The following is a 24,216-nucleotide window of genomic DNA, read 5'->3' as shown; positions in this document are numbered from 1 at the left end:
TGATCGATTCATTCGCACACAAAGCTTTCATCAATGCTGCTCTATCAGGCGTTCACACCCCACCTACGCACTGTAGTGTACATTTGTACAGTATGTTCGCACACATACTCGAGCATGAAGAGAAAGAAAGAGAGGACAAAAAGAAAGAGGTGCAAAATGGCATGCAGCATAAATGTGGTCAGTGTTTTTAGATGAAAAAGGGAAGGTGCAGGTGTGGCAGAGAGGTGTTGCACTCTGACCCGGGCCTGCCACAAAGACTGTCAAGACACTGCAGCAAAACAGAAAAAGATGTGTGAAAAGGAAGAGGGCCGTCAATCTAAAACTGTCGAGTAAACTGTGTGCACGTCGTCTGCAGTTAGAAAGAAAAGAGCCACCTGAGAGCAGCGAGGGGAAACAATAGGCTGAATTTTACGGCCGCTTTGCTGATATCAGTGTTATAGCTGCTATGCATGCTCCACCCACCATGCCAGTAAGTAAATGATTGTTATTTTCCTACCGCTGCATGCATTAGTGTGCAGCTTTTTATCCAAAGCCGCGTCTAGTTTGTGCATTTTGAGCACCGGCGGCCTTGAATCATGTCAGTGTTTGCACCAGCTTCCACCACAGAGCAGTGAGAGAAGGGGCTGAGGTGGGGTTTACTGCCCCCGGTCTGCATGTGAGTCATAGCAGGAGGCTGGAAAACTAGGTGGGCCACAAGCAAATACCAGCTAACCAGTGGAAGCTATGACTTATTCTCAGTTTATTTGAAATTAGGAGCTTCTCTGAAATAATCATTTTGCAGTAAAAATCATGTGAGGAAGCAGCACCGTGTTGTTTTTGCATCTTTGCACGTATCAGTCACATGGATTGTAGTTGAGAGGGGGGAAAGTAAGAAGAATGTGCTGAGATTAGTGCAAAAACACGTCGTGTTTCTTCACCAAGTGGGAAGACTCAATTAAGTTTGAGCGCGGGTGTGCCGGAGAACATATTTTTAATTTGACGCTGGGTTTTATTTGCTGTGTAGGCAGGATACATAAGTGTTTATCTCTTTTTTTCTCTTAGAGCAGCAGTGGAAGTTCAATCCCCAGGATATGCAGAAGTGTTGTTTGCACTTTTTTTTTATCTGCCACGATCTGTATGGAGGAACGAGCAGAGTCAAATTCTCATCAACGGCTAGGTTAAATTGGGTATCAGAGCTGCTTTATCAGATGTGAGACGGGCAGCAATCAAGCAGTCGGGCACAAAAAAGCACCTTCTGCTTACCAGAATCTCTCCGTTTATCTTTAGTGACAGGTGCTCGAGAGGTTGTTTTCTTGAAACCTTAGGGGAGAAGTGATACATGCATATGTTGCGGCATTTTAAAAGCTATTACTTCTTTTATAACACTAATAATAACAACGCTGTTTTCTTGCTCTGCAGTGCATGAGAAGTGACTCAAGGGTTAATAGGTCATCTCAACAGATTTCTGGGTAGATTTTCTCGAATGAATATTCAAATCTACAGCCGCCAGTGCTGCAATGAGTCAATTTCAGATCAAGACTGAGGAGTTTATAAAAATTGGTAAGACATGCGAGATAAGCAGTCCGTTATCAGATCTGAGGGCTGCTCTCACAGGTACTGACTAACTCCTGAAGTCATCACATCTCAGCCATCAGATAGACATCCACAGATGCACACAGTGTGAAGAGATTAATGCTTATATCCACTTGTATCATGCTCGTCTCACACAGATTCATACTGCGGGATTCAGATGCATTTTTTAAGCTAATGAGCTGAGACAAAGTCAGTCCGTTGCCATGGTTAAAAAACACAGAAGCCTGCAAGCCAGCCGTGCTTGTTTACGGTTCTGGAAATAGAGTTGCTCTGTCAGTGCGGCCCCTGAGAGAGTCATGACACATCTTGCATGAAATGGTGTGATTTTATGCACTTCAATTATGCGCCGTGACATGCAATCTAAAAATATAAGCCCATAAAGCCTCTCAATTAGCTGCCCTGATTTGTGTCGGCGCGGCTGAACCCGTTCAGCTTCAAGACGAGACGAAGACGCGTTTGTGAAGCTGCACTTTCATAAATAACGGGGGCTGAGCGGTGTGCATTTTGAGAGATTAGTCAGAGATTACAGCGTTTGTACAATCATGTCGCTGTAATACGTTCACACTCTGCCAACGTGGTAATGATTTGTAATAACAGTGGTTATGATAATTACATAACTGCCTCTCTGTCTTCATCCAGGGTGAATCTGGCTCTGGCCTACACCGAGTTAACGGAGGAGCTGGGACGCCTCCAAGCGCTGAGCTCCAAGCAGACGGAGATCCTGAGGAAAGCCACGCAGGAGCAGGCCAGTCCAGGTTAGCAAGCTACAGCAGCCACGGAAAAAATACTCAAAAAGTCAAAGCGAACTGTGTTGTCAGTATTTTTACATGTGCAGTCCACACAGAGAAACTGAAATGTTGTTTCTCAGAGTCCAACAGTGTACAAGAAGAAAAGCATTCAGAGAGCGCAGTCCTCCTCCAAGGCTGCTCATTCCTCCATATGGCATCGTCAGAAATGCAGCATTGACTTATTAGTTATTGATGATCAGAAATCACAGCACCATAAAATGTGGTCATTAAATGTAGATGTACCCATACAAAAAAAAAACTTTATTTGTATAGCACCTTTAAGAAGAACATTCACAACGTGCTTTGACAGGTAGAACATAAAAAATGGCAAAAATGTACAGAAAGGATAGCTAATTAAAAGCTGGTTAAAAGGACGACATCACACAAGGGGGTTAAGAGAGAAGCTGAAGAGAAAATAAACGATAGAAATAGATGAAGATCAGGAGGTTAGAAAGAGTACCACAAGCAGTGAACACTTTAAAATGGAGAAAAGGGAAATAAAAGAGAACTTTATTTGAAGGCGAGTCTAAAAAAAAGTGGGTTTTAAGAAGTGATTTAAAAGAAGTTACTGATTTGGCGAGCCTTTTCTCCTCAGGCAGGTCGTTCCAAAGCCGTGGGCTCCTACAGAGAAAGCCTGGTCAACCTTGGATTTAAAAATGACCTTTCACTGAGCACAGACGTGTGTCATGCATGTGTACGTTATGTACGGATACCAGATCACGTGACCTAAATATGTAGCAGATGGTGGGAATTAATGGGACTCAGAAACACCCCCACTATTTAATCAGTTGATCCTTGTATCATTTCTGATGGGTAAGTCCTGATAAGTCCCCAGCGGTGGATTTGTAGTAGGATAGCATCACGTGATCGTCAGCAGGCAGCTTGTTGTCATGGTTACAGTGACGCCATGCTGCTACACCACAATTACCGTATACAGAAATCTTAAACAAATCCGTGGATCCAGACTATAAGCTGCATCACTGCCTAAATCTAACCACTTGGTCCTTGTGTCATTTCTGACCTTCTCTGAAAATTTTATCCAAATCCGTAAGTCCATTTTTGAGTACTGCTGCTAACAGACAGACAAACGTCCACCGATCGTCACGTAACTCCGCCACATTTCTTGGTAGAGTAAAAATGAAAAATATGAAAAGAAAAAAGAAATCCAGCAGTGTCTGTGCACAAGAGTAATGCGCAAAAGCCTGCATCAAGATCATCTCAGTCCCTTCGTGGCTGAGGAAATGTTTACTTCCTTTATTTGTGTAAAAATTGCAGATGTTGAAAATCAATGAGCAAAAAGTCCTGCATTCATAATGTCACTAAAAATCACAAAAATGCACAAAAAAAAAGTCGTCAATTCAGAGAAATGGTCCTGTGGATGTTAAACATGTTATTATTGAATTAAAGGCCCAAATACACTTTTAGAGTTATAGCTAGAGGAGGCACAGCTTCAGCCTTTCTCTAGTTTAATCTATAACACTGAAAAGTATCCTATATATTTATCATATTTGAGGTTTGTATTTTTGGCACATCCTCCATAGAGGTTTTAAGCGCCACATGAATAGATTTTAAGAGATAAGATCAACTTCATTCATCCCAGAGGAAATTGTAACATTGAACAATAAACAAAGGTTAGTGGAAAATACACAATTACAGAGTAGTAGTAAAATAGAAATCAAAAACAACACAAAGTACATAATGTCAAGTGTCTAAGTGTTTGTGTGAAGTGTTTTAAGTGTGTGAAGTATCGAAGTAGCTTCCAGAAAAGAAAAATTAACAAAAAATTAGAAGAACTTAGAATAAAATTTTTAAAAATCTATAATTTTAAGCTAGTTTTGTTAATTAAAATGCCATTTACTCAAGTAAAATAGACATTTTTGTGTATAAAATGTTAAAAATAGCAGGAAAATGCATAGATTTGTCACTGTCTTTCCTGTATTTAGACTGATCGTGCTCACTGCCACATAGCTGCATCATCCGAGGCACGTTCTGAGACAGGAAAAACCCTGATATATATATAGACGAAGCAACTTGTACCAAGTAAATATAGGCATCATGTATAAGTATTGAAGATAAAAATGCAATGAAGTGAATTAGAAATATTAAAAAGGAACATAAAAAGTGAAATACACAATGCTCCATGTGAGGAAGTTGTACTTTTTTTAACTGCTGTATTTTAGCAAATGTACTTTCCAGGATCGAGATATTTGCTGAAAGTCACAACTTCAGTACACAACAAATTTATATATAATCCACCATAAATTTAACATGATTGTAATTTTTTTTGTTTTTTGTTAAATCAGATCTCACAAATAAAACACCGCTGACGCATCACGTCTTGACACTTTCGCCTGTGCGATTCCGATTAAAAAAAAAACGAACGTCTGGTTGTGATTTGCTGCTACCGTTTTCTCACTTTAAAAAGTAAAGATAGCAGCTAACAGACATGTTGTAGAGTAAAACTTAGACGTGCCAAACAGTAGCAACACCTTTCTCTTCCTGCGCAAAATGTGCTCACACACATGTCTCTACCACAAACCAGAAGGCATCACGAGTGGAATATTTTCAACACAAACTCAAAAATAATGTCACAAATCTCAGATAGTAGGTGCGCTTTTTTTTGTTTTATTTCTTTTACATTAGGGGAAAACAACAGAAAACCCCCAAAAGCGTACGCGACTTTTCCCTGAAGTCGCATTAATATAGAAAATGCGACTTGAATGGCACTTCTGCTTAATTAGCAGCGTGATATGATTGCCTCTCAGCTGTCTTTAACCATAAACAAATATTTTTCGTGAATCGTTGAAATATTCAGGGAAGTGGGAATTTGCGCGGAGCCATTAAAATAAACTCTCCTGGGTGTTGTGCTGTGAAATGAATAGTCCCGTTTGACTGTTTCCTCCTCATTCGGAGAGCGCTTTAAGAGCACAAACACCCCCTCCCTTTTAACACCTCAGTCAACCAGCCAAAAAAGAAAAAAAAAGATGTTTCTTCTTTGTAATGGGAAGTGGAGCTGAAGTGGTGACTGAGTGACTCATCAACATATCTCGCAATTACAGGAAACACTACAACTGTACTTGTGCAGCTAAATCTTTTTCATGAAAACATAGAGGAACAGAATTTGCATTTTTATTACTGAATATCGCCGCAAACATCTAAAGGAAGGTTTATTTTATTAGGACAAAAAACTGCCAGAAATGCCTTCGGATAGAATGCATATTTGCAGCGTCGGTGCCAAACAACAAGAGAACAAATGATGTACCGGTGGGAGCAGCACTGATCTCTGATGAGAATGTTGTATTTGAGCAGAACAAAAGTGGTGAATCAGTGACATTTTCTGCTGATTGTGTTTGAAATGTTGCCACACAAATTCAAGTCGTGTATCCTGTTAAACACTAGACGGCCAAATGTGTGTGGACACTTGAACAAATGACGAGCACCAAGAGTAAAACGATATTTTTTCCACCAGATTTTGGGTCCTGGCTGCAGGTTTTTGCATTGAATAGCATTAGTGAAGTGGATGACTGACGTTAGTTGACACATATGTTCATCTGGGAGGTGTTGGTTGGGGTTAAAGTCATGAATCTGGCCAGTTCTGAGCCTCTTTTACTAACATTTCAGGCTTCATCAGCCTATAAAAGTGACACATTCTAGTGTACATTCATGTTATCACGGTTTCATTCACACAAATTGAAGATAGTGATAGAAAGAGACACAGTGTGTGTATTTTCTGTAAATAATGCATAATATTGCACTAACAAATACAAGACAAAGTCTGATGTTACAGATGTGCAGTAAACTCAGAGGAACGACTCCTACAAACAGCTGGAAGCAACAAACTAAATGCTAATTACTTTTATTATTGGTGTGTCTTATTAATCTTTTACAGTCTCTGGTGGTTTTATTTTTATGGACATTTCAGTGTGTAGCTTAATAGGTATAAACAAGAAGGGCAAACTGAATGAGAAAACCAATATTAGGCCAATGTTGGTGCTGAAATATTCCAAAATCCTTCCCCAAGTTGCTTCACACAACTCGAAATATGTTGCTTCTGTACCAGTTAATGTGACTGGGTGCAGTTCAGACTTGTACCTGGCTGCAGGTTTTAGCAATAAATACCATTAGTGAAGAGGAAAATTGATGTAAAAGGTGTTGGATGGGATTAAAGTCATGAGTCTGACCAGTTCAGAGCTCTTTTTACTAACATTTCTGGCCTCATCAACCTGTAAAAGTGACAGCATTCTATCATTCAGGCCTATAGGTCACATCTACATTCATGTTAATCGCAGTTTCATTTAGACAAGGCCACTACAGTGATGGATAAAGCCACAGTGTGTGTGTATTTTTGTATTTAATGCATTACATTGCAATAACAAACAAAAGACAAGACAAAAAAAACCTGAGTCTGATGCTGCAGGTATGTAATAAACTCAGAGGAAAGACTCCGACAAACAACTGGAAGTAACAAACTAAACCTGAATTCATTTACTATTGGTGTGTCTTATTATTGGTGGTGAAATATTCAAAAATCCTTCCCCAAGTTGCTTCAATATGTCACTTGTGTACCAGTTAATGTGACTGGGTGCAGTTCAGACTTGTACGGTTTTAAAAGTGATACTGAAGCATGACGGGGACCGACCTCGTAAGGTTGCTCTTTCAACTTCTCCAGCGAAGTGACCACAGACATGAAGGCGACATGTTCAGATGCTGTTAGATTTATGGAAATGAGTGAATTTCTCAATGGGGTTAAGTTCTTCTCTGAGTTCTTTGCGCACAGGAGCACAAAAAAAAGTTGGAAGCACTATTATCTAACATATTGCTTGCAGCATTAAGATTTCCTATAATTTGAGCAAAGAGGCCTAAGCCATGCAGAAAACCTCTAGTCCAAAATGATAGAAAAGTAGGTACAAAAGTGTCACATATAATCTCAGCTATATTTAATCGAATATTAGTCATGATTTAGGCTCACCCTTATTAGCATTTATAATGATCCATGCATAGAAAACTGCACATACAAAACAGCCTGTGGCGATGAACTTACTTTGATCCAACTTGGGTAAGTCTGTCTTTAAAACACTGTATTTCACTCTTTTCAAAACAATATGAGTTGCTGCACTGTAGTAAATGGGTGGAGACTAGAGGCTTCTCTGTGCACAGCCGACCAGCTAGCATCTACTGCAGGCTACATGTGAGGCATTCAGGGAACATCGGGAAATTCTAGAGTCTTTTAATAAGCAGATAAGTAGCAAGTGGTGCATTCTGGGTAAAGTTTTATTTAGATTTTGCCTCCAGGAGATGCACTAAATTCAAGTGAAGCAGAGCTTTACTTGAAGTCTGCATTAATGCACAGATGTTTACATGAGCAGGAATGTGGCCCCACATGAACGTGAAAGCAGCTCTCTATTTTATTTCTATTAAGTGCAACAAAAATATATTGTTGCTGAAATTAAACAATAATGAGGAGCAATAATTTGTGATTATCATTTTTGGCCACAATCATGCAGCCTTACTGTATAAAAGTCAAGTTTCAAAATTCAAGGTAAACTTTATTATTATCACTGAGAAACACACAATAGACCAAAAATATGATGATAAAATTAAAGAAAGTAAAATAGATTTAAAAATAGTGAAATCATATTTAGTCATATACAAAAGAAATATGATAAAAGTTAAATAGATTCAAATTAAACAATGTAAAATCACTCCACACAACTTGTATAATAAAATAGCTTTACTCTAAATAACTCTGTAAATAGGAACTTTAGAAAATAGTGCAATCAGAGGAGCTATTTTCTCCAAAAAGTTGAGGGGTATGTGTACATAGCACAAAACATTAATAGGCTGTGAAACTGGAATGCTTACTGGTCAGTGCTTTGAGGCATGTTATGATGGAAAATGTTGATGGTTTGTTTTTCCTGTGTGTTCCTTCAGTCCAGCGTCACTCTCCCATCCACCACCAGCGTCACTCTCCGGTATCTCAGCGCCACTCGCCCATCTCCCAGCGCCACTCTCCGGTCCCTCCACCTCCACACCACTCCCCGATCCCACAGCGACGCTCCCCGGTGCTGCAGCGTCTCTCACCGGACATGCACCGCCGCTCGCCCCTGCTGGACGTCAACGACGGACCAGCCTCCTACTCCTGCCGGCCACCCACCCAACACCTGAGGGCCAGCTTCCAGGGCCGGCGCAGCTATTCCGAGGTTGCCGACCCCTCGGCCTACCAGTGTCCGCCTCGCTTCTCCCTGGATCCCGTCTCCACCCTGCCCAAACCTCGGCCCTACGTCGACGGCTATTCAAAGCAACAGCCCCAGCTGGTGGGTCCTCCTCACTGTGGACTGCAGCATAGACCGTCCCCGTCTCCACATCAAGGCGGTGCAGGAAGCGACGGGGGCCTCGGGGAGGGCTCCATGCGCCACTCCAGGGAGATGCCGTTTCCGCTGTCAGAGGTGGCCCACCTTCATTTCGAGCCACCTCCTCCTTCCACGCCGGCCCCCCAGCCTCCGCAGTCCTCCGAGGATGAGGAGGAGTGGGCCTGTCCTCATCCCATCAGCCCACCCAGAACGCTGGGTGTGCTCTCTGCAGCAGTGCCCAGCAACATCATGAGGGGCCCGGCGTCCTGCTCAGCCTTCCCCATCCCTCAGAGGCCGAATACTCTCAGCTGCCACCCACAGCCAGGGTACATGTCAGCGGAGCACGCTCAGTCCTGGCCTTCCATCAACGTGAGTTATAAAGCCTTTAACTACACCGAGTTCCTCTTAAAGAATTAAATGGCAGCGGTGAAATGTTTTCAAAAGGCAAACAGTGGCTGTGTCCAAAATCAACCACTCACTCCATACTCACTATCCAGGGACCACTATGTAGGGAACTATATAAGGAAGTATGTAGTGAACTATGTAGGGAACTATGTAAGGAACTATGCAGTGAACCATGTAGGGAACCATAGAGTGAACTACGTAGGGAACTATACAGTGAACTAAGTAGGGAACTATGAAGTGAACTATGTAGGGAACCATATAATGAACTATAAAGTGAACTATGTAGTGAATTATGTAGGAAACTAAGTAATGAACTATGTACGGAGCTAAGTAGTGAACTATGTAGGGAACCATATAGTGAACTATATAGTGAACTATGTAGGGAATTATATAGTGAAATATATAGTGAACTATGTAGGGAATTATATAGTGAAATATATAGTGAACTATGTAGGGAATTATATAGTGAAATATATAGTGAACTATGTAGTGAATTATGTAGGGAACTAAGTAGTGAACTATGTAGGGAACAATGTAGTGGATTATGTAGGGAACTAAGTAGTGAAATATGTACTGAACTATGCAGATAACCATGTATGGAACCATATAGTGAACTATGCAGTGAACTAAGTAGGGAACTATGAAGTGAATTTTGTATGGAACTAAGTTGCGAACTATGTAGGGAACTATGTAGTGAACTATTTAGGGAACTATGCAGTGAACTATGTAGGGAACTATATAGGGAACTATGCAGTGAACTATACAGTGAACTATGTAGCGAACTATGTAGGGAACAATGTAGTGAACTACGTAGGAAACTATGCAGTGGGTACCTCAGCAAAGTAATATTTCCGACACTACTCGAGCTACTATTGTGTAGCTTGCTAGCTATGATTTGTGCTGTTGCAGCGTAATGCAAACACATCAGATTCACAGTTTATTACATGGATAAGAAACGGGTAAAATCAAGTTCAACAATACAACCTAAATTACTTCCATTTTAATGACAATTTTTTGCGCTGTCGTTCGTCTCATTCTCCATCATGCAATGCATGATGGTACATATTGTTTGGTTCGTAGCCATCGACTGTACACTACTTTTCATGGTGCATCGTGGGATATTTTGAGTGCACTATATGGGTTAGGGTGCAACATTCATAACTTAACATTCAGACATCACTACAAAATGGTGAAAAACAGAAATAGCGCACTATTTTGGGTAGTGAGTGATCTCAGACACAGCCAGTGTTTCTTTTGTTACAGCTTCAGCTACTTTTGGGATGTTGGGCTTTACCAGAAATAATTTGTTTTTACCCAAAGTGCTCTTTTCACACCTAATGTCAAACTCATTGTAAGATTTCGGTCTAAGTTCCTTTAAATTTAACGTTCAACATATTGAGAAATACACTTATTTGAGTTCTTTCTGGGAGATGAGAAGTTTGATATCCATCTTATGACTGTGCATTTTAAGTACAGAAGTAAAGTCAATGCAAGTTTAGCCAAACTTTGCAAAAATGGGGAAACAGCTCGTCTTGCTTTGCCCAATGTTCAAATAACAACCGTATAATAACTGTAAACCGAACTGATTAACATCTTGTATGACATTTTCTTCAACCCATACATGAAAACAGATAAAAATGAGTGGTTTTACAGTGACCAAGCAATATTCTCCTGCTACTATCCACATTTGATACAATTTTTCCCTTGCAGACACTAAAACCTGCCTTGATGTGTAGTTAATGTATTGACTATTCATCAAGAAGCAACTTCAATATTCTAGCAAACTCCTAGTTAACATTTCTGTTCAACAAAACAAATACACTGTCTAAATAAAGCTGCTTTAGGTGTTGGTAGCTGTATTTTGTCTTACAGTCAAACTAGTTGTTTTCAGGCTTTAAGCTAACCTAAGCTATCAGTTTATTGACACACGTTAAAGCCCCTTTGCAGTCACTGATTATACCCTTAAAAATGACCTATTTACATGTCTTTAACCTTAACATAGCCCCGTCATAGTTTATTATGGTTTAAATGCAACTCTACACATGAAGTCTCTGACAATCTCCACCCATCCTTCTACCACTTGGTGCAGCTGGAGCACACCAGCTCATCTACAATGCTCCTCAAACACTGTAAAACTACTCAGAAAAGTTTTATTGTCAAGCAAGTTTTCACGTAGAAGGAATTTGACTTGGTGTCTTGGTGCATAACAGGAAACAGTAACATAAATTTTAAAACATGTCGCCAGTCAGCTGGTAGTAAATGTTACAGGACAAGTAAGAAGTGTAATCAAAGTTTATACATCCCAAAAAGTAATAAACATAAAGATACAGAAAGCCTGACCCTGCAAGTTGACAGGATTGGTTCTTCAGATTTCTTACGTATGAAACCTGGAAACCTGAATCCATGTTTCAGAGATTGTAAGTAGTATACTGCAGTGTAAAGGTGATAAATACTCAACCATGGAGTTGACTGCTTATTTTATTCATGATGTCTCTTCTAGCATGTAAAAAACACCATATGGATATGTTAAGAAGATGAAAAAACTTGATTTTCATTAGAAGTAGTCTTTAAAAGTCATTAAGGATTATATCTGTCCATTAGCAATAGAGGTAAAAGTTGCATGGTGATGTTGTAAAGCCACAAAGTCTTCAAAGAGAGGAGACTGGCGAGGATGGACGGGTCAACGAAACCTCAGACATTGACACATAACACCACTGGTCTTTCACCATTTCCTTCTGATTATGTTGGTTTCTTTTAACCATGATGCTGAAGGCTCTCTAACCTTAAAGACCCCCTCCGATGCAAATCGAATTTTTACCTTGTTAACGTGTCTATATAGTGTTTACTAGAAGACGTACGGAAATAAGCAGTCGAAGCTTTCGCAGAGAATTTCCACCATAACGATGCAGTGCATCGATGACCGTCTCAAAAATCCAGATTTAAACCTAAAGAGCCAGTCAGACAGAGTCAGTTTTAACATGTGTGGTTGAATTACTCTAATATTACAACTTGCCATTGTGTAAAGTAGTTTTATAGTGTTTCAGCAGAGTTGTCGGTGAGTTGGTGTGCTGAAGCTGCAGCAAGTGGGGATCAATAAAAGGTCAGACTTAATTAGAAGCCATTTTTAGACAGGAAGGGATTCTTTTCATGGGAAAACCTATAAGTAAGTAACTTTGATGTGCAGAGATGTACTTTTAGGGGTTTAATCAGCAACTCACGAGGGACTTTAAAGGGAAACTTTAAGTCTGATTACAGGTCTTGCACCACACGGCTGCATTTTATGAGGGAGGAAATGTAATAAATTGCCTCTAATGCAATCACCTGAGTCATCGTTGGTAGAGTTCAAACACTTGTCTAAGTCTAGAAATGAAAATAACCTGAAGCTGTGGAGCTGCTCCTCATCTGAGCTCGAGGCTAAAGGCCTGAGGCTATATTAGCTGCTGTTAGCGTAGCACGCTAGAATCTATGGGTGAGCTGTTAGTAGTCGAATAATGCTATGGGTAAATTTAGCACAGAAAAAGAGTGCACTGACTTAAAAAAGATAAAGTCTCTTTGTGTCTCTTTCATACATTTTTAAATTCTGATGGACTTAACTAAATCTGAACCGTGTCAGACCAGAAAAATATCCTTGTTTTTGTAACAATAAAGATCAGAAAATGCTTATGGATCATTCTGACCAGAAATTGCAGCCATTTATACTAAACACATCTTGACTTCAGAGGGCCATACTATGCAAGATGATGTGCTTAGGGAGGTTTGTTTAGCCTAAATCCAGAGTTTTCAGTGTCACAAACCTTCTCTGGGGGAGGATCTGTTCAAAGTTTTAGATTTAAATCGACTCTACGAAGCGTCTACCTTCATCTCTTGAGTAATACAGATTCTTAGCTGGGGGAATATGTTATATCTGCAAACCTGCTAACTTATACGATAGTAATATGGCAGGTAATAACAGGTAAAGTGTCACCAACTACATGCATTTAGCTGGTGATGCAGAAAATGCATCAACTTATCTTTATGCTTGGTTCTCTTTTTGCTTTGCTTTAATGCTGCTGGTACTGCAGCTAATAGAAGACAGGTTAGAAAACTGATCAGTCTAATGGTATTCATCACAGAGAATATTCAGTCAATAACATTCATTTCACTTTTGGCTGAATCTAAAGTGATTTCCACGTATTCTTCGTCATGGGACAGATGTAAATACACCTTTTCAATATCATGTATAAATGACTGAAGTTTGCTGTTATTATAGAAATAAGCAGCTGCATGGAGAGTCAAGAGTAGGTTAAAAAAGTAACAAAATAGAATAAATAGAGCTCGCTAAAAAGACTAATAACATAAGAATGTGCAACAGAGGAGCAGGAACCTGAGCACAATAGTAATACAGAAATCTCAATTAGCAACACCGTATATTAACCCTCCCGTTGTCCTCATTTATGGGCACCAAAAAATATTGTTTCCTTGTCTGAAAAAAAAATCCAAAAATTCAGCAAAAAAATTCCCCAAATTTCAGAAAATTTGCAAAACCTTCAGGAAGAAAATTCCAATAATTCATTAAAAGTTTCCCTTAAAAGTTTTTTTTTTTTTTTTTTTTTTAAATCCTCCAAATTTGGCAGGAAAATACTTGTAAATATTTTCAAAAAATTAGTAAAAATCTTCCAAAGACATCCTGAAAATATCTAAAGTGATTCCATATATATCAGTAAAACTTCTATTTTCTTTAAGAACATATATATAAGAACATCAATGTTGATTTTTTTTCTGAATGTTCTTAAAAAAAAATTTTTTTTTCTCCATTTCTTTTTTTTTCACCAAAAATATTCAAACTTTAAAATGGGTCAATTTGACCCGCAGGACAACATGAGGGTTAAAGTGCTAGAGGCAGCACAGGATGTTAAAGTGTTACAGAAAGCTCAGATTCAGTCAGAAGCATTACAGCATGTTAAAGTGCTATAAAGTGCCAGTCAAGTCCATTCAGACAGCATGAACTTATCAGTTTAGAGGCGATGGTTAGATCAGTGTGTGCACGTGTGTGTATTTGCGTGTAAGGGAAACACAATATATATATATATATATATATATATATATATATATATATATATATATATATATATATACATCCTAGCTTTCCCTCCACAAACAGTATTAAACTACTAAACTAGTTTTCAGGTTCATCCTCGCTGGAGACTACTTTCGAAAAAACTCAGGTTTTAGGTTTTCTTGAGCCAGCCAATACAAAGAAAGCCTGGATTTGTCAAACTTGCTCCGTAGTGCATCCTCTGCTAAGGCACGGACATGAATCTTCTCATTTTACGCTCAGAAAGAAAACAAATAATCATATTTATCTAGCATTCTTCCATCATTAGTCTTTATTTCTCTATTACACAATGAATCTCTCCACCTGGATTTACTACAAGTTTGACTTTCATATCCTAGTTTTCCCTCCGCAAACAATATTAAACCAGATTTTAGGTTCATCCTAACTGGAGATTGTTCTCCAAAAAACTCAGGTTTTAGGTTTTGTTGAGCCAGCTAACACAAAGAAAGCCTGGTTTCGTCAAACTTGCTCCATAGTACATCCCTCTGCTAGTACTCAGACATGAAACTGACACTAATCTTCTCATTTTACTCTCAGGAAGAAAACAATAATCACATTTACCCAGGATTCTTCTATCATTAGCCTTTATTTCTCTATTACACAATGAATCAGATGACTCTCCACCTGGATTTACTACAAGTTTGTCTCTTCCTCTGCCCTGTTGTGTAAGTCTGAATTGATCCCTCACCACGTCGTGATGTAATTTCATTGCCTCCCACATGGCTGACTAATACTACCCGGTGTGGTGAGTAAGTGGAGGAGTGCATGTGATGCATCCTGGTGGCTAATTATGCGCGTGCACCTGTGCATGTCGTTTTTTTTTCCCTTTCTTTTTTCTTGCAGCTCTGGATGGAGACCGAGGAGAGCGACATGAGGAGCTGCCCTCTCTGCCAGCTGATATTCCCCGTCGGTTACCCTGACGATGCCCTCATCAAGCACATCGACTCCCACCTGGAGAACAGCAAGATATGATCGCCATGGGAACCGGCCCGCACACATCTCTCCTCCTATAGATTATGTAAGAGATCCGGCCCAACAACGACAACAAAAAAAGTCGAACGCGTGTCGTAATCTATAGGCAGGGATGCAACAACGGCGGCGTTTTTCCTCCAACACGGGTCCGTCTTGGATTTGTGAGTCGGCATCATGCAGACTGAAAGCCCCCCCGCCCCGACACAGACCCTGCCTCCTGTATAATCATTGGCTCTGCTGCTGTTTTGTTATGAGTCTTGTTGTGTGGTTTCAGACAGTTTCAGGTATCGTATTTTTCTTTTTTTTTTCCTTCTTCTCGCTTCACAGTGCAGTACATCTTGATTTAGCAAAGTAAGATGAGTTTTGAGAGGCGTGCTGGACGGCAGGTTCGGGGGGCGGCGGGGCTCTGCATGCCGGGAAGTTAAACGATCAGGAAAGGCGACTATTCTTCACCACTTAGCTTTAAATACTCCTGCTTGGATATTTTTCTATCTTTCTCACACACACACAAACACACTTGCAGTATAATTTAACAGAGGATTCTGTGCAGTACGCGCCAAGGACAGAAGCTGGTTTTATTGAAATGATCTGACAGTCACATAAAAGCACGTGGGAAGACGATTAGTCAGAAGAGGACACTATTCAGTTTTCTTTTTTTCGTTGTTTGTGCTGAAGGAAGGAGAGAATGAAACGCTGAAGGAATTCTGCATGATTGTCGATCAGGGTTTTTTTTTTTGATGCCGGTTTACTTTCACTTCTCTAAAATGAGGAAGTACGTCTCCACGGCAGTTACCAGAGAACAACACATTCCAGTCGCACATTTTCACCTGCTGACAAACTGAAATCTGAAAGTATGTTTGGATCAGTTTTGATGATGATGATGCCCTGCAGGGCGGGGCAGCAGTGATGATTCTCTTCCAACGGAGGGAAAATTTTAGTCAGAATATACCTTTATGCTTGCGGCCTGTTCAAAATTTAAAAAGAAAAAACCGTATCTTAGCACTTTAAGTTAGCGTAGCCTTGAAAATGTATCCGTTTTCAGTCCCCATATATATTTTCCATGTGTAATTTTAGTATTTATATTGTCTATCTGTAAGGCAAAATTAAAAAAAAAAAAAACAAACCATGAAGATATATTTTTGCAGATGTTAAAGCACCACATGCTGGTGTCGTTTCTCCCATGTGCTTGCACACCGCTACATGTAGAGGAGACGAGGCTCAAACATCCCAACGAATGGGATGTTTTTCTGTACAGAGACTTTTCAAATTATCACCTGGGATCCTCCTCGGTCTTCGTTAAAGATCTGACCTTCATCACAGTTTGATGTCACGACTGCCCAGACCGCCCAACAAAAAAAATACTATTTAAAAAGAAGAGAACACCAACAGCTGGCTGCATGAGATCAAGACCCGGCAGGCTGCTTTTCTTTTTCTTTTTTTTTTTTTTGGTGTACTGTAATTTCTATCTCGGAGCTCTCATACCAGAAACTCCAGTCAGCAAACCTTATCTCTGCAGGGTTCAGGCAAAGACGATACTGTTCTTTTTTGATACATGGGTTTTAATTTTTATCGCGAGCTGATCTTAACTCAGAGATCTGCTTGCGGGACTTTTTTGGAGTAAATAAAAGGAGAAAAAAAGGAAAAAAGAAACTAACGTTACACTGATGTCAGCTAATCTGAGGCGTTCAGTTACATGTGCAGTTTCTAGTGTTGGGGACGTCCCTGCACAGCCACCCATGCATTCAAAGCGGTTCCTGGACAGATGAAATGCGGCAGATTGGAGCTCAAGGTGGGCAGCGGTTCGTGGCAGCAGGAGGATGAAGGACTCTGACTGCAGCAGGGTTTTAGGTGAAGCTCTCTGGAGCCACTCGCCGAATCACTACAAGCTCTGGAGGCTTTGACTTTTGTACAAAGGTGTAGAGAAAAGACTATTTTCCAGTGGTGGTCAAGGAATGTCAGATTAAAGGATGATTCTGGTTTGTTGCCACTTGGACCTTATTTTAGGAGGTCTGGACACTAGTTTTATTGGTTCTGATATCACTTTAGTCGCCGAGTTACATGAAGAAATCTGTGAAAATGGCAGCATCACTAGAAATTGTTAACAAGACAGTAAGGCTGCTTCTAAATGCTCTACTGTGCTGCTCTGGCATTATTTTCACAAATTTATGCTAATAAATTCAACTTAAAAAAGCAATGAAGAGGGAAAATGAAGCTCTCTGGTTTAACAGCAAGCATGTTAGCTCATTAGCTTAGCTCATTGCAAATGGAATAGTAGGTTGAAGCATTTGTTGCATGTTTTTGCTCCATCAACAAGCCACTGATCTGTTGTAGAGCATTTTATATTCTGGCAGTTACTTCAGAATTATTTTTATTGCCATTTTCCTGTGCACTTTGGCACATGGAAGGGCTGGGAATCAAACTGCCGACCTCGCAACTGATTGACAACTGAAAAGTCAAGTTTTTTCTGAAAGCTCGAGAGTACAACTGCTGGTGTAGATACCAGATCTGGATGTCATGTGTTTGTGCCCCAGACTACTATGTAAATAAGCAAATTTCATGATTGTGCCAAGAAAGAGATCTAAATGTAAATGGACACGTAATGAAAATGTTTTTTTCTTAAAGTAGATGTTTGATACTTTTAATGTGAAAAGATTTTTTTAGATTATGGGTCTTTTCACCTGAAATTATCAGATTTACTTCACTTTAACTAATTTCTCTTAAATTTTTATAGCATTAAATACATAGATTTGTGAAATTTTAGCTTGACATGTCTATCTTTCCCCCCAAAATACCCCTGAGACTATAGAGATTATTTAATCTACTTGTCTAATTTTGCAGATTCTGAATCAATGTCATGATGAGAAATAACAGTGAACATTTCAGGCATTTATCTTTAATAGTTGCTTAGATATTGATGCTCAAGCAGAGTCAAATTAAAAAGAAAAAATGCGCTCAAAGTGAGTCGACAAGCAATTTATCTTGGTAGGTATTTGATACATCAATCTACAATTTGACAATTTTAGATAAAGTTTAGGATTTTAACAATGTAGTTTATGAATAAATAATTCAATCAAATCAGAGACGAGTCAAACAGAACGTCCCTGATGACCTGAGACAGAGTAAATTGCATGTATTTCATCCTTGCACATTACCTGCTCTGTTATTTATTCCTAAAAGTCCTGCAACACTTTCCCCTGTACAAACCAGATGATGGAACTCTGGGAAGCAAAAATGCAGCAAAACAAATCAGTAGTTTGTCCAATCTAGAGGAAAGAAACCTCAGCTGTGTCTCCAATAATTCTTACAGTAATATCCTAATGTTGTTCAGTTACTATACCAATAGTAAGTAATAGCAGATGTGGCAGGATTAACCCAACTGGTGCCTACAGCTGCAAAAACAAGCAAATGTGGCAACCAAAGCACATTATTATAGACAGTGCACTCACATTTATTACATGTAGTGCTCTATTAAACATGCATGAGATGTTTTAAATGTACATTTTGGGGACTTTTTTTTAAATTTTAGCATTGGGAGAGACTTTCCAATGATTTGTTTACTAGATAGTAACGTTATCAAGCTAATATTTGAGCCCTATTTTGGTTTCATTGATTAATTACACAGAGCTGCTTCATACAATACAATAATTTCTTCTATTTTCTATTTTTTGGGCACTTTATTCCCCTAAATAACACCAATCTGTTGTACAAAATCTTTTCCCAATTTCAAGTGGATGAAAAAAAAAGTTTGGATTTCCTCCTATAAGAGCATCCCCGTGTTTTTGTGCGGTTTGCATCATTGAGTTCATTTTTTAAATGTGGCTGAACTGTGAATTCTTTAGAGTAAATTTTTTCCTTTTTTTCGTCTTCGGGGGTGGTGGAGGGGTTGAGGAAAGCAGTACTCACCACCTCCGCTACCCAGCTTCCTGGGGGAAACCCTGCAAACTATTCAGAATTTCACAAGAAAAAGACGAAGTTCAAAGAAATCAGAGAAGAAAAAAAATAAGCATATGTAGCAGAATTTCTTGTTGCTGATCGCATCAATTCTAATGAGCTTCTTGTTTTTTAGGGATGTCGCTACACTCGGATGCTTAATCATTTAGCTCGATGATTACTAATTTATTGTAACTGACGGAACCAAAATGAAATAAACCAGAATTGTCCTTTTTAAAAGCTGCATTCTGAGGTTTAAAGTACAAAACTTCAAGGTTGTACTTGAGCATCAAATGGAAGAGGGCTTTCATGAAGTATTCTATACTGTATGTACAGTATGTTCCTATATCACTATGTGTACAAATATTTAAAGCTGTGTACAGACAGATATTTTGCAAGTGTGTCAGGCTCATGCAACGTGTACTCTACTATTCAACAACTTCAAATTGGAGTGTCTGTAAATCAGTATGTATAATCCTTGCCAACACCACACTAAATATGAATTATATGCAAGTTATATACAAGTACTACCCGACACCTATCCTCTTTTACTCACTACGTAGTGGTATGTCGTCTAGGCAACTAATATCCAACCTGCAGATAAAAATGAATGTTTGTCTGAAGGTTTCAGTCTTTGTAGAAACTTTATTGATGCGTTTTTTCTGATTTGACTGACGGTGCAGCAGCAGCAGCACAACAGCCTAAACGTGCAGAAGCCCTGGCGATGATGCAACGTTGCATCAGACACTTCAGTCAGCATCAGAAAATTCAAAACAACCAGAGGTGCATTCTGGAAACTAAACTTTTCCCCAAAAGAGGAGACATTTAAGTGCAGCAGTTGAAGATTTCACTGATCACATGTACTTCTTTTTCTTCCAATTCGAGGAACGAAGTCGGCTCTTTACCAAAGACAACAAATTGTTTCCTGTAATTTGAAGAACAGAGGACACGGCTGGAGGGGTTTTTTTGTTATGTGTTTGTGTCAGAAGACGCTACGTTGTGGTTGATGGCTCTGGCATGTTCACAACCACAATCTGCTGGCCGGCAGCAGCGATGCAGAGCGATCACACCCTGTTCGAGCTCACAGCACACAGATATTCACACGGCAACACGTCGACACATACACGAGCTGCACTGAGGTCAAGCATACACGCTTCAGAATCGCTACTTTTAGGTTTTATCTCCTAGTCCTTTCTGTGTCCACCAGCTGAACCTCAAAATCGGAACTCATCGCGCCTGTTTTTCTTATTTTTCTCGTGTCCGAACAGCAAACCGACTCCTTGGTTCACTCAGGAGACAAAAAGAAAAGATCAGATCTGCCAGCATTAGATTAAAAACTAAACTCGTCCGTCAAAAGGTTTCCCTCAGATTTACTCAGGATACAAACGGCTAGCTCCAACAAAGAATACACTGTAACAAACACACACTTTTCATTCCTGTATAGCTCCTGTAAGTAACTACGTGAGTCAGGTTGTGTGGGTTTTTTTCCTGGGTAACCTTAAAGCGCACATGGAGACCTCAGCACTAATGAACTCTCCACAACACTGATGAGAAGTAATGTCTGTGTTTTTAAAGCAGTGTGCGCTGGAACAACACTGCTGGCATTTCGGGGACTTTGTGTGGAAAAACTAAAAAATGAAAACGACCACAGAGGTATATAAAGAGTCACTTTTTCTTTTTTCCTCTCTGTCTGTCTGTAAATATTCTAATAAATAAACTGGAACTTGCACTGAAATAATAATGCCGTCTGACTTCTTTATGCTCACATTAAGATGTAATTTCCTCTCTGCGCTGCATTTCACATCCCCTTTTTCTTGAACAAGTGTTAACTTTAGAGCTCGAGAAGCACACGAGACTAGAAATTGTTGGCTTTGGAAAGCACAGATTAGGCTTTAGGCTTTGAAAAGAGTCATTTCTTGTGCTTTTAACGCACTTTTAGGAGCACAGATGCTGATTACAATTACTCTAATTATCGTAAACTAATTGCTTTCTGTCTTAAAACATGTTTAAATGAGAAAATTCAGTATGTTCAGTCTGTCTGCTGCAGTAAACTTGGCTTTTTCCTGCAGAAAAAAATGTAGATGCATGAGTGAAACTGAAGTCTTAGCATTAGTTTACTTCAAGTTAGCTTTATTCACAACTTTTTACTGTAAATTTGCACATTTGCCCATGAAAAAAAACTATTTCAGACAAATATTTTGCATGCAAAATCATCCGTAGTGAATTTAAAGCCTAAGATTTATTCATGCATCTCAGTTTTCGAATGATGTGGAGTTTCTGTGTCATTAACAAACATCACTCACTGTTTCCTAGGTGTTAGAACACTTACAGCAGAAATTTAAATGAGTTTTGACTACAAGTTCAGCTTGTCCTTTCAAAAAGATGCACAAACAGCTCGACTCGCTCACTAAGAAGCTGTGACGGACACGTGTTTGTGTGGTTGCAGGAACCAGCAGAGTCCTGGAGAGCAGTAATCGTGTTGTTAGTTTCAGTCGCTGCCGCGAGGAGCCAAATTCAACTGTGAAAACAACTGTGTTGTTGGTACGATGAACTGCAGGTATCTGACAAACAATCCACTCTGGCAAAGAAATGAGAGGATAAAAAGTGGTGGATAAAATACCATCCATGTCTTCCACAGATGTTCAAGATGAAGATTTATTCTGCAGAATTTAGTAGGATTCATACAACACACACGTATCTATAGAGAAAAACATATGAAAATGGATGAATAACTGGATGATTTTATGAATAACTTATGAATACATATTTGTATGTGTTTGATATTGATGAATATGGATAAACTGATAAATAAATAAAGATATAGGGGCTGCACAGTGGTTAGTGGTTAGCGCTTTAGCCTTGCAGCTAGATGATCCCTGGTTCACATCCACGCATTCCTGGGATTTTTATCTTTTTTCATTTCATTTATTTATTTCGAACATGTAATTTAAAAACATTCAGCATTCAAACATTCTCATTCTTCAGTTTGTCCATCTCGCCTTGAGTAAATTGCAGGCTTATTTGGAGTTCTTGAATGTCCTTTGCTATTGCATCCATTCGGGTGTTTGTAGATTCCATTATAATTTTTACGAATCCTTTGAAGTTCTCCTGTTGTTGTTGGAGTAACTCCTTGAACATGTACCTTTGCTGTTGCAATAATTTGGTGACTTGGCGAAGGCTAACGTACTTCTCTGCCTCCAAGTCTGCCTGCTTTGTCTCCACTTTTGCTGCTTTCTGAGGCATTTTCTTCCAATTGATAGGACCTATTTATCTATGGACCTGTTGGTGCTGGAATGTCCAGTGGTGGAGAGCATGCCAAGACGCCGGGTCCGTTTCAGTCCCAACACTCACAAGACTTGAAATAAAAGTTTAAAATGAACAACAGCAGTCACACTTCTCAGAAAACAGCAGGACAAGACGCTAAATTCAATCTGAAAAGTTTGTTGTCACTGATCTTTCTGCATGGAGTTAGCATGTTCTTCCTGTGCATCTCTGGGTTCTCCAGCTTCCTCCCACAGTCTAAAAACATGCTGAGGTTAAGTGGTGATTCTAAATTGTGTGTAGGCATGAATGTGAGTGTGCTTGTTTGTCTCTATGTGTAGCCCTGTGCTAGACTGGTGAGCTCTTCTTCCTTCACCCTAAGTCAGCTGGGATAGACTCCAGCCCCCCGCGACCCTAATGAGGATTAAGCAGTGAATAGATAATGGATGGATATAAAGACATAAACGCATCTAGAAACACACATGTAGACGACATTTTCCACCACGAAACTTTTATCCTACAGAAATTCCACCACATAATCCCACACACTGACCGCTAGACCCCGTTTTTGCCAATTATAACTTAAATTGTAACTTTAATAAGAAAAATTAGGATTTTGGATAATCAGACATATTTTACTAATCATCGAGGGGAAATCACAGTTTGCTCCCATTCAGATCTTCAAAATTTAAGTGGCAGAAAAAAAAAAGAAAAATACGTGATTAAAAAGTAGAAAATGTAAAAATGTGACTTGTGCTAAGACAATAAAAAATTCAAGATACAGTTTAATAAATAATAATGGAGTTATAATTGTGTTATTTGCACATTATTGAATGTTAACCGCCGTGATTAGAGAAATACCGAGTTAAAAAGAACAGGAATGAAGGCCGTTTATAATGATAATAATAACTGAAACCTACTGTCTTCTTGGCTTTTTATTTCAAAATAAAAGAAGTAAATAACAGTGCTTTAAGCATCAGCACATATTTGAATCATAAAATGAAGCTAGCAACAACTTTCCAAGTATATATTTATGGGTGCTGTCACTGTCACCATCTTGCAGCTCACATCTGTCATTTCCGAGGCCTGCCGTTTGTGCAACTGTACACAAAGCACATCACCAAGACGACAACATGTCAAAACAGATCAATCAGTTTACTGGAAGTGCGTCCGACGTGGAGAACGGCGGCGCAAACGTTGTTTTCTGTGAAGTCGAGGCCTTTTTGTTTACCTCAAATCTACGGCATCCTTCAGCCGACGACCTCCTTTCACCAAAGTTCTGCTTCCTACATCTTTAGCTCTGTGCCGCTAACCTCAATGCTTAAGAGTACCTCAGGAAAAAGAAAAATGCACCCACCCATCCGGGCCACAAAACCACAAACCCTGGTCGACTTATGCGAGCAGCTATAGAGGCAGCAGAAGCCGTGCAGAGAGAAGTAACAGAGAAAAACCACACGCACTCAGTCAATAAGTAGTGAAAAGCAGCACTTTCTGATCAAAAACAACTCCTCTGTACCTATAAAACGCCCAAACACACAGTATTATGTTGTAAATATAGTCCACAGAAGCTGCATGCATCAATGTACACACACACACAATTCTTAGAAGTCAAGGTTTTTTTTGTCATTTTTGCATTTCCAGTAATTCTTCTTGCTTGTTGCTTTTGCAGATAGGTTACTGTTTAGTAAACTGTCATTAACTGTAAATAAAATTGTGCATTTTGAAGCTTAACTTTAATTTACTGCAGGTTAGGAATAGATTTTTTTTTTTTTTTTTTTTTTAAATAAAGAAGAATGTTATGGTCTTCAAATGCAAAATCTCATTAATAAGTCATAAAAAATCT

At 39.3% G+C, this 24,216-nt stretch overlaps 1 protein-coding gene across 1 annotated transcript in view; it reads left to right on the top strand.

Moving 5' to 3' along the window:
* The window catches only part of tbkbp1 (TBK1 binding protein 1), a 111,581-nt gene extending 91,083 nt beyond the window's left edge, over nt 1–20,498 (top strand). Inside the window, exons 8-10 of the mRNA XM_023288918.3 lie at nt 2,212–2,327; nt 8,292–9,079; nt 15,054–20,498. Coding sequence (XP_023144686.2) covers nt 2,212–2,327; nt 8,292–9,079; nt 15,054–15,182 — 1,033 coding nt within the window. The 3' untranslated portion in view covers nt 15,183–20,498. The remainder of the gene's footprint in view (nt 1–2,211; nt 2,328–8,291; nt 9,080–15,053) is intronic.
* Nucleotides 20,499–24,216: the final 3,718 nt, after the last annotated feature.

The sequence above is a fragment of the Amphiprion ocellaris genome, chromosome 18 (assembly GCF_022539595.1).
Source record: "Amphiprion ocellaris isolate individual 3 ecotype Okinawa chromosome 18, ASM2253959v1, whole genome shotgun sequence".
In the NCBI taxonomy this organism is placed as follows: Eukaryota; Metazoa; Chordata; class Actinopteri; family Pomacentridae; genus Amphiprion; species Amphiprion ocellaris.
This window is presented reverse-complemented; position numbering and strand designations above follow the sequence as displayed.